At 42.7% G+C, this 13,863-nt stretch overlaps 1 protein-coding gene across 4 annotated transcripts in view; it reads left to right on the top strand.

Annotated features, from left to right (window-relative positions):
* Positions 1-12,875, top strand: part of CFAP61 (cilia and flagella associated protein 61) — a 447,743-nt gene extending 434,868 nt beyond the window's left edge. For all 4 annotated transcript variants that reach the window (XM_075339389.1, XM_075339390.1, XM_075339388.1 and 1 more), the window contains one exon: positions 12,525-12,875. In XM_075339389.1, the coding sequence (XP_075195504.1) occupies positions 12,525-12,725 (201 nt within the window). In that variant the 3' untranslated portion in view covers positions 12,726-12,875. The remainder of the gene's footprint in view (positions 1-12,524) is intronic.
* The last annotated feature ends 988 nt before the right edge of the window (positions 12,876-13,863 follow it).

Genomic DNA, 13,863 nt, shown 5'->3' with positions numbered 1-13,863 from the left:
GCGCTGGCTTCCTGCTCTCCTTGCTACAGTATACATCGGGTTAATTACCCGATGCGTACTGCAGCCACATGTCACAGTGCAGGAGCCGGCACTGGCAGCAAGAGCGGAGGCTGGTAACCAGCGTAAACATCGGGTAACCAGGGTAAGGTCTTCCCTTGGTTACCCGATGTTTACGCTGGTTACAGCTTACCGCAGCTGCCAGTGCCGGCTCCTGATCGCTTCATTTCGTCGCTCTCTCGCTGTCACACACAGCGATGTGTGTGTCACAGCGGGAGAGTGACGACCAAAAAATGAAGCTGGACATTCAGCAACGACCGGCGACCTCACAGCAGGGGCCAGGTCGTTGCTGGATGTCACACACAGCGACAGCGACGGGACGTCGCTGCAACGTCACAGAAAATGGTGACGTAGCAGCGACGTCGTTGTCGTCGTCGTTATGTGTGACACCAGCTTTACTTATTTTTTTTTACCTACTTCTGTTGACATTTTGTTTGAGAATCTCCATGTCCTGCTGGGATAATCAAATGGGACATCATCAGGGCTCAGAGGCTGCGGTCACTGCAGCAGCCATTGTCCCCACCTTGAAACGAGGCATCATCAGTGATGTCCATTTCAGGGCCTGGGCTAAACCTCTACTGAGCATATGTACCGTATGTAGTCAACTCAGACGTCTCCACAGTATGAGATCCCTTCTTACTATGCGATATTCCCCAACAAAGGCATGGCTGGTCTCGGCTCACCGCGTTCTCTCCTTATAATATGCACTGACAGTGTGCTATCTTGCCGACTTGTCGCTTCTCAGAGTTTGTGAAGAAGTGCACTGTCACTGTGCATCAAAAAGATTATTGCACAATGAGAAGGGAACTCATACTAAGCGTATGTCGGAATTGACAACTGACACATGCTCAGTAGAGCACTGACTAGCTCAGCCCCTGAAACAAACGTCACTGATGACTCTTTGACTTTGGGTAGGGACAGACATTTGCTGCTGTATCTAGGTTTTGTTGCAGATCACATCCAATCCACAAAACACTAATTTCTGCCCCAACCAGGACCCTAACCATACAGATACAGATTATGTAGCTCTACTTCATAATTGATATCATTTTGTTATGTGACCTGATGAGGATAAGATGATAGGAATTGTGGTGCTTTAACACTAGAAGTCCCAGAAATTTCGAGCTCCCCCCTGAAGTCCCGAAAGAGGGTCAAATGACCCTTAGTCCAAACTGACAACTCTGATGGCTCCAATTAGCACAAAAGAATGTCATTCGGCCCGTCTCTGGGTTCCAAAGGTAGAAATGTTAAATGACCCCTCTCTGGGACTTCTAGTGTTAAAAAGACAGTAAAGTACAAGGAACCCCCAAAAATGTGGCATTTCCTTCTTTGTTTTAAAGATATGGGGTTTAACTAACCATATGACGGACCTGTCTTCTCAATGAGTATGGTACTCAGAAAATTGACCATAATGTGACAGAATCTGAGATGTTAAATTTGCCATTAGATCTAAATACATACTATTGTTCTATGTCAGGGGGCGGGAACCTATGGCTCGCGAGCCAGATTTGGCTCTTTTGATGGCTGCATCTGGCTCGCAGACCAATTTTTAATTAAAAAAATACTGTATTTTCCGGTTTGTAAGACGCACTTTGTTTCCCCCAAAATTGAAAAATGGGAAATATGGGGGTGCGTCTTACAAACTGCATATGGCTTACTGGGGCGGTAGTGGTGGTGCAGGGTTGGTGATACTGCAAGGTCGAGTGGTGTTGCAGCGGCGAGCCTGCAGTAGCCAGCGGACTGCGGGCTGCTTTGAATCTCCTGCAATTGACGAGATCGACTTCAAGAAAATGGCTGCAGAGGTGGCATGGGCGTAAATAGGACTCCACAGCCATTTTCTTGAAGTCCATCAGGTCGATCTGCGCACGCGCCACGGCCATTTTCTTGATGTCGATCTCGTCAACTGCGGTTGATTCAAAGCAGCCCGCAGTCCGCTGGCTACTGCGGGCTTGCCGTTGTGACAACCTATGAGCCCACAGCAGTATTGTCGAGCCTTCGCACACTGACGCTCTTGAGCTGCAACACCCCCACCTCCGTGCCCACAGCATCACCTACCCTGCCTCCTGCGGCATTCAGAGCCGCTCCACCTCCGCCGCTCCCCCCTGGTGAGTATGGCTCTCATGGAATTACATTTTAAAATATGTGGCATTCATGGCTCCCGACCCCTGTTTTGTGGTATCTGACACTTGCCTAAGGTTACCTAAAAAACTAAATTATTGGCATGTCAAGCCATTTATAAAGAAAACCCCTTTATTTCACAATTTAAAGTGAAACTGTGGCCACATTTTTTACATTGTGAAATGTTCCTTCTAGGGGCAAATACTATACCAGCACTTTTAATTCTGTTTGCTAAAGGGCATTTAAAGGGAAGCTGTTAAGATGTACTTCCTGTCCGATCTGTGGATAGCATGGTATAGAAAAGTAGGAGCTGAGCAGAATGATATATGGGTTTGTTGGACAAGAATCCGTATAACTTGTACTTTATTCATTGAAATCCCTTGTGTTTGTGTACATGAGTCCAGTGGGCGGTCCTACTAGTGATTGACAGCTGTCTCTGCATGCATGGAAGACTGTCACTCCCTGAATTAGACTGCCCATTGGCCGCTTAAACATTCAAATGGCAGGGATTTCAATGAATAGAAATGAAAATTTTACTGATAATTTTCCCACAAAAATGTATATTACTGTGATCATGTCCTCCTGCTCCAAAATGTCCTGCCTGCAGATCAGATCCCATTATCAGAATGACAGGTTCCCTTTCACACCAGAAGAAGTAGCCAAATTACCGTATGTTACTGGGCTGTACAGAATTTGTCAAAATGGCATCTACGTCTCTGTTATTGCTCCCTATTTTGCAGATATTACCTGAGTCATGACCTTACAGATTTCTTGCCATGCCTGCCACCTACTTTCATTTTGCATGTAGAGGGCAGCTTTTCGCTCCATTTTAGACTTTGTTGCCTTCTGCATTTGGAACTAGTATTATGTGCAGAGTTAATGCAGAGGGCGACAGAGCAAGAAGTCTGGGAGGGGTAGCCTCCACCAATAGCTGCAGTCCAGGAAGTGATGTCACAGAAAGCAAGAAGTGATGTCCCAGAAGGCAGGAAGTGATGTCCCAGAAGGCAGGAAGTGATGTCCCAGAAGGCAGCAAGAGATGTCACAGAAGGCAGCAAGTGATGTCACAGAAGGCAGCAAGTGATGTCACAGAAGGCAGGAAGTGATGTCACAGAAGGCAGGAAGTGATGTCACAGAAGGGGCATCATTTTAGTAACTTCCATGCAAGCTAGTTACACCCAACCATTTTATCTACTGTGGTGTTTAAGGTCTTTATTGTACAGAGCAACATGTAAACTCACATTGAAGGGACCCGACCTCAAAAACAAATGCCATTCGCATAATAAATAAGGTTATTAGCAACATTTTACAAATAACGAAAATTTGCCTGGCGTTTGATTGGAAAGTGCTCCTGCCAGGAAAACAAGGACATCTACAATGTGACCAAAAAGTGTGTGAACCCCTACAATACAGCACGCACAGATGCAAATTCGAGGCTTTATACTTTATACCAGGAAAATCACATTGTGAACAGCCACTAAGTTAACCCTTGTTAAAGCCACTCTGTAAAGTGTTTCTGCCTCACGATGGATGGACCTACAGTATATTCCAATATCAGATGATTAAACTTAGAACTATGAAGTGAGATTCTACAACATTTATATATGAGTGAACTTGTCACTAAACTTCTTTTTCATTTTTTTGGTGGTTCTTTAAATGTTCAGCAGTAACAAATGGTAAAATCTAATACAGATGGAACAATTTGGCACCCATTCTTCACAATAAAACATAGGGGTCATTAGTATAGAGTTACATGAGCTTATTCCTAAATGGGAAACATCATTAAGTGGAGAGCTGTATGGCTTTTAGCAGTAATTAAGGTTTCTGAGATGTTTTCCAGTGTGAAAACAAAAATATGTAATCAGAGCCAATTGGAGACTTTGTCTGCAAAATTCGGTGAAGTCAGATGATGATTTATTACAGGGATGAGTCCATTGCTATCTGTTGCAGAGATGAAGGTGAAGGAGAAGTCTGTAAACCTGCCCAAGCAGATTAGTGTTTTTAGTGATATGCCAGCATAACATAGGCATGGATCACTTTCCTGCAAATGTAAGACCAGAATCTTGGCTGTCAAACACACCTGAACTTGTGGTGTAACTGCCGAGGTCGGAGAAAAGTGTAATTACCGCTGATTTTAGCATTATGTCCATTCTAATTACAATGTGCATCCATAAGAACACTTTTTCTCCATCATCAAGCCATGTTAGCATGGTGCCGATCAGCCATCAAGCCAACAAAATGCTCATTCGTCAGCTGCTTTTATAATTTTTGCAGGCCAATAACAACTCACTGTCAGTAGCACATTTCCCTTTATAAGCAGAAGCTATATTGCCGACAACATGCATGATTACAGAATAATACTTCTGTCGCCACACAATGGCCCATTTGAACAGTGCCATGAATGTTACTATTTTATTGCCACGGCTCACTTGAGTATTCCGGGTTTTTTTACATCCGCCATACAGTTCTAGGGGTATGGGCCTTTTTACTTAGTGTTCATGTTTATTTTACCAAGGATTCATGGCATAAAAAAAAGTGTCCCCATGGAATCCTGTGAGCCACACTCGCTCGGTAAAGACCATAGAACTAGCACTAAATAAAAAAAGTTTGCCGAATTTAAAAAGCAAAACAAAGACAAACAAAAAGCAGAATACTCAGGGGGGCAGTGGAAATAAAAGAGCAAAAATTGGTCACTTTTGACCACCTGATGACAGGTCTTCTTTAAAGAAAAAAATAAAAATTATATTCAGAATTGTCAAAATGCTACCAATGTACTCTGAAAAGTATGGAAATTCACCATGAGCCCATTGACCCTTCTCACTGCTATTGTCAGTCATGCTATCTAGAGATGGGTGAACCGGTTCCAGTTGGACTTTAAAAATAAATCCGATTCGGGACTAGACTTGAACCCTCACATCTGCCCAGACACCAAACCCTATATAAGTCTATGAGGGTCTGAACATGGTGCTGTAAAATGGTGGTAGAAAGGGCTAGGATTAGAATAGGAGTGTTATACTTACTGAGTTTCATGTGCTGTAACACTGCTTCCGGGTTCGCTCATTAACCCTCATACATATTCACTGCTTCCGTCACCCACCATCAGTCCCAAAATCTGTGATTGGTTGCAGTCAGACCGCGCTCCTACCCTGGGTAACAATGTCTGTGATTGGTTGGAACCACACATGCTGTATTCTTCCTTATAGTGGTGTAAAAGTAAATAAATTGGCATAGGGTCCTCCCATATTGTGATACCCAGTAGTGACATCACTAAGTTTAACTGCAGTCACAGGTAGAGGCTCCCACGGTAACTCACCTGTGACCGCAGTTAAACTCACCTCAGGTGAATTGATCGAACTCCGTGACCTCACCTCATGTGAACTGAGTTCAATTAGATCTGCATTTCCTGGCAGAAAACCACAATTTTTTTTGCCAAGAGATGCAGATTTGGTGCTAAAATTTGTACACCAAATTCCTGCACCAAATCTGCATATTCTGGCAAAAAACCGCATCCAAACCTTATGCGTTTTTTTTGCCAGGAGATGCAGATTTAGTGCAGGAACTTGGTGTTTATATTCGAGCACCAAATTTCCATATCTTTGCAAAAAAACAAACACGCACAAAAATAGTTTTCTGCCAGGATTTGCCAATTTGGTGCTGAAATGTCTGCACCAAATTACTGCACAAAATTTGCATCTCCTGGCAGAAAACCTCACCAAAACGGCGTCAAAACCGTTTGTCAGGGTTTTTTTGCCATGGAGATTTGGAGCTGAAATTTATACACCACATTCCTGCACCAAATCTGCATCTCCCAGCAAAAAATCGCATCAAAATGCGATGCAGTTTTGGTGCGATTTTTTTTTTTTTTTGCCAGGAGATGCAGATTTGGTGCTGAAAGTTATACACCAAATCTGCATCTTCTTGCAAAAAAATGCATCAAAACGAATGACTGAAAGGCTCTTCCGGGGAGTAAAAAGATTTAGTGTGTGAAAAAAACCAAACCCCCAGAAATGCTTTTTATGGCTGGCTGTATATGGGTGGAGAGCCGAACTGCCCAATAATTAACTTCCATAATACTCGTTACTTGAGGTGAGCTCTTTCAGAGCGTTTGACCTGTTCGCATTTAGTAGTGTGCACCCAAGCATTTTAGTGCTTGCCCAAGATCATTATCCATTTGTAGAAGCCATCCTTTTTTCAACTTCAGCTTTTTTTACAGATGGTGTCATGTTTGCATCAAGAATTTGTTGAAATTTAATTGAACCCATTCTTCTCTCTACCCGTGAAATGTTCCCCGTGTCATTGGCTGCAACACAAGCCCAAAGCATGATTGATCCACTCAATGCTTAATGGTTGGCAAAACATTCTTTTCCTGAAATTCTGTGCCCTTTTTTCTCCACACATACCTTTGATTATTGTGGCATGGCCAAAGAGTTCTATTTTAACCTCATTGGACCACAGGACCTATTTTCAAAATGCATCAGGGTTGTTTAGATGCTCTTTTGCATACTTCTGATGTTGCATTTTATGATGAAAACGCAGGAGAGGGTTTCTTCTGATGACTCTTCCATAAAGGCCATATTTCTGCAGGTGTCTCTGAACCGTAGAACAATTTACCACAACTCCAGAGTCTATTAAATTGTCCTGATGGTTTTTTATAGTCAAGCGGGGGATCTAATTTACCTCTCTAGCAATCCTATGAGCAGCTCTCGAAAAAATTTAGCTTGATCTTCCAGACCTTATCTTGATCTCCACTGTTCATGTTAACTGCCATTTCTTTATGACATTCCGAACTGAGGAAAAGGCAACTTGTAAACACTTTCCTATCTTCTTATAATCTTCTCCTGCTTTGTGGGCCTCCACCATTTTCATTTTCAGAGTGCTAGGCAGCTGCTTAGAAGAACCCATACTTGGCTGCTGCTGTCTTGTGGCACACGGTTAGGGGAGGCTGGATATTTATAAGGCCTCTTTCACATGTCCGTGGAAAACACACAAGTTTTTCATAGACATGCTGAAGGTAATCAGGAGATCAGGAACTTTTTACTCACTTGTCCCCAGTACTGCTGTCTGTGGTGCTGATGTCTCCAGCGCTGCTGCTTCTGGGTCCGCAGTGCAGTGAATATGCAATGAACATAATGAGTGTGCCCTGAAGCAAGTGACAGCAGTGCTTAGACAGTTGAGTATAGAAATTAATTTTATTTCAAAGATGCGTGTTTTCTCCGCTACATGTCCGCTACGTGTCACACGGATCCCGCCACTGTGGGGTTCCTGTGACACCAGTGCTGTCGGAGAAAAACGGACTTGTCTCTGTGCGGAAAACACATACACGCGTGTGCTCCATACGGACACACAGCCCTTGTGGATACACTGATGTGTGCGTAGACCCATTGATTTTAAGAAGTCTGCATATGTCAGTGATTCTGGTACGTATGAAAACGGCGACACATGTACCGGAATCACTGATGTGTGAAGGGGGCATAAAGCTGTGACCTTTTCATCACCTGGCCTTTCCTAACAGGCTAATTAAGGTTTGAAACCTTGGTCAAAGTTATCTGAGTACATAAATCTCCAAGGGTGCACAAACCTTTGCATTGGCTCATTTTCTTTTTTTGCTAATTTTAAAAGTTGAAAATATATACCATGTGTATATATATATATATATATATATATATACTGTATATATTTATTTTTCTTGCCTAAAATACAAATGGAATGTGTCATCTTTAACTAGGGGTGCCCAAACCTTTGCATGTCACTGTATACAGTGCCTACAAGTAGTATTCAACCCCCTGCAGATTTAGCAGGTTTACACTTGGCATTGTGACATTTGGACTGTAGATCAGCCTGGAAGTGTGAAATGCACTGCAGCAAAAAAGTTATTTCTTTTTTTTTTTTTTTAAATTGTGAAAAGTTTATTCAGAGGGTCATTTATTATTCAACCCCTCAAACCACCAGAATTCTGTTTGGTTCCCCTAAAGTATTAAGAAGTATTTCAGGCACAAAGAACAATGAGCTTCACATGTTTGGATTAATTATCTCTTTTTCCAGCCTTTTCTGACTAATTAAGGCCCTCCCCAAACTTGTGAACAGCACTCATACTTGGTCAACATGGGAAAGACAAAGGAGCATTCCAAGGCCATCAGAGACAAGATCGTGGAGGGTCACAAGGCTGGCAAGGGGTACAAAAGCCTTTCCAAGGAGTTGGGCCTACCTGTCTCCACTGTTGGGAGCATCATCCGGAAGTGGAAGGCTTATGGAACTACTGTTAGCCTTCCACGGCCTGGACAGCCTTTCAAAGTTTCCACCCGTGCCGAGGCCAGGCTTGTCCGAAGAGTCAAGGCTAACCCAAGGACAACAAGGAAGGAGCTCCGGGAAGATCTCATGGCAGTGGGGACATTGGTTTCAGTCAATACCATAAGTAACGTACTCCACTGTAATGGTCTCCGTTCCAGACGAGCCCGTAAGGTACCTTTACTTTCAAAGCGTCATGTCAAGGCTCGTCTACAGTTTGCTCATGATCACTTGGAGGACTCTGAGACAGACTGGTTCAAGGTTCTCTGGTCTGATGAGACCAAGATCGAGATCTTTGGTGCCAACCACACACGTGACGTTTGGAGACTGGATGGCACTGCATACGACCCCAAGAATACCATCCCTACAGTCAAGCATGGTGGTGGCAGCATCATGCTGTTGGGCTGTTTCTCAGCCAAGGGGCCTGGCCATCTGGTCCGCATCCATGGGAAGATGGATAGCACGGCCTACCTGGAGATTTTGGCCAAGAACCTCCGCTCCTCCATCAAGGATCTTAAGATGGGTCGTCATTTCATCTTCCAACAAGACAACGACCCAAAGCACACAGCCAAGTAAACCAAAGCCTGGTTTAAGAGGGAAAAAATCAAGGTGTTGCAGTGGCCTAGTCAGTCTCCTGACCTTAACCCAATTGAAAACTTGTGGAAGGAGCTCAAGATTAAAGTCCACATGAGACACCCAAAGAACCTAGATAACTTGGAGAAGATCTGCATGGAGGAGTGGGCCAAGATAACTCCAGAGACCTGTGCCGGCCTGATCAGGTCTTATAAAAGACGATTATTAGCTGTAATTGCAAACAAGGGTTATTCCACAAAATATTAAACCTAGGGGTTGAATAATAATTGACCCACACTTTTATGTTGAAAATTTATTAAAATTTAACTGAGCAACATAACTTGTTGGTTTGTAAGATTTATGCATCTGTTAATAAATCCTGCTCTTGTTTGAAGTTTGCAGGCTCTAACTTATTTGCATCTTATCAAACCTGCGAAATCTGCAGGGGGTTGAATACTACTTGTAGGCACTGTATATACCAGCATCATGTAGTTCAGATGGTGGCTGAACGGTTTGGATTTTTTGTGCACAGTATGTGATTCCAGGTCAGGTTTTGGGTTCTTCCTATTTGATAATATACCAGTGAAGGTGCCCATGTGCACACACAAGAACGTCAGCTAATCCTCTCAGATAGCCACAGCCACCAAGCACATTTAGCTCCTGCTGTGAAGATGCTGGACCAGCTGCCTCCACGTCTGATGCCAGCTATTACCATCCTCTTGGTAGTACATGCGGATGTTCAGCTTGCTGCCTCCCTTGAGACATAGTCATTTTTACAGAGCAGCCAAGCATCCTTTATTAGAGGGACGGTGATCCCAAATCTCTACATTTGTAATGCAGGACTGAGCATTTGCTATCCCGAGGACAAAGATGAATAACACTTTGTTTCTCTGCCTCAGAAATGACTGCATGGCCCCGTCTATTCCTGTAGTTTACAATCAGCCATCTCGCTGAGGATACTTAAGGCACTAATCCAGTCACTTTTAATAGCGTGCCGTTTTCCGTCTGACTCCAGTACATGTTAATGCATTTTTTTTTCTTTCTCTCCAGATTTTTATATCCTTCATTTACTGCTCTCTGGTGATTTCATTAGACTCAGTCCGTTTTATTCTATGTCAACACAACGATAATAAAATAATATGTGATAAAATATCTGCGTCGCTTCCATGAACTCAATAAATTATTTAATTCTGTGGCATTTTGTCAAATATTGATTTTGGAATCTCCCCGAATGCATCGTATATATCTGAGATTCAGTGACATCCTTGATCTTTTCTGTATGAGACTTTTAACCCGAGGTCCACCTGCTGAAAGTTGAGTTGATGCACCGTCCTGCCCTTCACCCCGCAGTGTGAGCGGTTTATGGATGCAACTTAACACCAGGACCGTTTCCTAGAAAATGTTCATTTCCTTCTGTTCTGTGTCAAAACCCATAATGCTTGTAGACATTAATGCTTTTTCTGTCACTGTTTCCCCATCTTCCCCAAACAGGTTCTTCCTTTATGTTTTATCACAGATATGTTAAACATAGCCCCGGGCGTGCACACAGCCATCTCCAGCCTGCCGCTATAGTCCCTGATCCTCGGCTTTGACTATCAATTAGGCATATTCCGGGCACCGCTAAACTCTTATTATTTCAGTGTTGTGCCTTTTATACATTTGCGTTCTGTAGCTTGGGGGCCAAGCCTTCATTTTCACTTGTTTTTATTGGTTTGTTGTTAGTTTTGCCGAGACCTTTTATGTAGTGACAAGACATAGAATTTTGCAATATCCATAGAATATCCAGAATTGTGAAAAAAAAGCGCCTTGTTCTCATAGTATAGCTATTCCCTGATGAAGAAATTGTTATATCTTTTTCATTTTATATGTAATCTTGTCTTTGCCTAGAAATAAATTTGGAAAAACATAAACTGTTCATCTATTTTCCCAAAAATGTAATAAAAAGTGAATAAAAAGTTCAGTTTACCCTAAAATGCTACCAGTGAAAACTACAGTTTGATCAGCAAACTAAACTGAATAAAAATAATAAAAAAAAAAAGTATGGGGGGATTCGTCAAGATCGGTGATTCTTTCACCAGTATTGATGAGGGGATGGCTCGGACCAGACGCTCCTGATTCTTTAGGAGGTGTATGCCTCTAAGGGCCGTTTCACACATCCGGCATTTAGCCGGATTGCTGGATCCGGCACACTCCAGTACAGCGTAATACAGTACAATGGCATCACGGCAACCTCCGGTCACATGCTGTCATGTGACCGGAGCTTGCCGCGATGCCATTGTACTATATTAACTCTGTACTGGAGTGTGACGGATCCGACAATCCGGCGAAATGTCAGATGTGTGAAACGGCCCTTAATGAATCGGGCGAGGTGTGAAGTGTACTCTGCTGGAGTAAGATTTCAAGCGTAGTGAAGACTGCCGCTCGTCACACCCCTGCCCTAGATCTGCCCACTATTTTGGCGCTTAAGTGAGAGTGGCGTGAAAAAGGCAGAGTAACCCCACATTGTGCAAAAAAATGCGACTTTTTAAAGCTTTTTTTTTTTTTTAGCCAGAAATGTGTTGAAAAAGCTTTGATGAATAGCCCCTATGGTGTTTGGAATGAGGCAATGAAAAAAATAAAAACAATAAACTTGATAATTTTTCAAAAGTAGCACAATGAAGATGCAGCAAAGGAGTATATATCTAGGTAATCACAGGGGCAAATTCATCAATGTCTAATCACAGATATGTAGAGAGCAGATACAACAGATCAGACCTGGTGCTTGTGACTTATAAAATAGTCATATATAAAGCATAAGGGAAAAGCTACGTATGTATGCCATCATTGACTGTTATGGTACACAAATTAGGGCATAATGAATTAACCCCCCCCCATCCTTTTCTTGTTTCACTTTGGAGAGACTATAAGGCCATGTGCCCATGGGAGAAAATACCTGCGGATTTTGCTGCAGAAAATCTGCAGATTTTCTAGATTTTACAGATAAATCTGCAGGTTTGCGCAAGTACAGACACTCCCCATGTTATCCTAAGCGATTTGGGGAGTGCTGGTTCATTGCTGCGGAAAATGCTGTGGATTTCCCGCAGCTGCAAAGAGCTGCATGTCAATTATTCATGCGGATTTTCCTGCGGAATTCCTGCCTTTCTACTATGGAGATACAGGGGGGGGGGGAATCCGCAGGAATAATACTCGAATTCCGCAATAATTCCGCATGAAATCCACATAAATGGATAGCTGCGGATTCCGGGGAGCAGCTGCGTGAACCTGTGGAAATACCTGCAGAAAATTCCACAGGTAGTGTCTCCCATGGGCATAGGGCCTTATAATTTCACTTTGGAGATAATATCATCTTGTCATCAGAAAATAACTTTTTGGCACAAATTCGTTTGGATGCCTATGCCATTGTGTATAGTGCTGATTCTCCACATTATATGAGCTACATAAACTTGTATGGTTGGTTTTACAATACTTAATGAATCTGTATCTTGCTTCTGTAGGTGCATGACCAGCCTTCCATGAAGGAACTAGCTCAGAAGGTCACAGAAGATGAACTGAACCTTGCGGAAACCCCCCAGAAATACCTGAGACGCATACTTGAGCAAAATGGATACAAAAATGACATTGAGAGAAGAATCCTGGACTATCTTAATTACAACAGCAACCACTTGTCCATGTTTGCCAGGCCTGGGATTGTATAGGGCTCCATTAAATACTTAGGTAGTTAATTTCTGCATTTGCAAATTAATGATTGCCTATAGGATTCTCTACACAGTGCATTCTGCATGTTGGCCTGTAGGGGGAGGCGCTGTCTACTCACCACTGTCTTGGGAACATAGTATTAAATAAACAGAAATACACCTTTAATGAGTTTTGGTGTCTTGGCTTTCTAGTATATGTTGGGTCAATATGAAAAAAAAATTACTCTCCGTGTAAAGTCATATATACAGGAACCTAATGCATATGATTATTAAAACCAGTGCAGACCAGATTTGCACAACATTCTTGTACTATTTAATAACCATTATAACCTCTATGGTTTTTCTTACAAAAACATATATATAACATTTTCAGATCAACAAAAACAACTTGCAGCGATGTGTAGTTGTTTATACATTAATCAGGGAGCACGGAGCTCGCGCCAACCGCTGCCATCCGATCTGCTTGGATATTCAACGTGATTCCAATAATTGTAACACCCCGGTTGTCAGAGGATGGCACATCTCCAACTGCTGCAAAAACATTACTAGCATGTGATTTCTCCGTATTCTTTCATCTACCAGATTAGCAGGAATTAACATAATGCTCTGTAACTATTAAAGTACAGTATATTGATTATTTTCCTTCTGTCCTGCGATCAAACAAGGTCTGTGCTTATCGCCATGGTCAGTGCCTGCACCGTCTGCGGACAATGGACCAGCAGGGGCTCTGTCTACAAAACCAAGGGCAGGAGAGAATAAAAATGCTGAAACATTAAAAATGAGGACAACGAAATAGAAAAAGTGAGCAGCGCATTGAGAGGAGCGTTCTTCTGCAGACGGCACTGTACGTTTCTTCAGCCACTGAGTTGTGTGTCTGGCTTTCTTAATAGATCTCATTGTCCCTGCGCTGATTGTCTCTACTCTGAGTTTCTTTACTCAGAAGGAAAAAACATAATTACACAGACCGGTGAAGATAAAATTGCTGTCACCCTGGAAAGACATCAGTGTATACAGATCTTGAGACCAAAAAAAAATCAATAAACAGGCAGCTCTGCCAACTCTCGCCACTTAGAGTGCAGCATCTGGTGTGCTACAGACTGGCATTCATCTACGGAGGGCTACCAATAACTCCGCTATG

Source organism: Anomaloglossus baeobatrachus, chromosome 3 (genome assembly GCF_048569485.1).
Source record: "Anomaloglossus baeobatrachus isolate aAnoBae1 chromosome 3, aAnoBae1.hap1, whole genome shotgun sequence".
In the NCBI taxonomy this organism is placed as follows: domain Eukaryota; kingdom Metazoa; phylum Chordata; class Amphibia; order Anura; family Aromobatidae; genus Anomaloglossus; species Anomaloglossus baeobatrachus.
The sequence above is the reverse complement of the archived record's forward strand: the minus strand, read 5'-3'. Positions and strand labels throughout refer to the sequence as shown.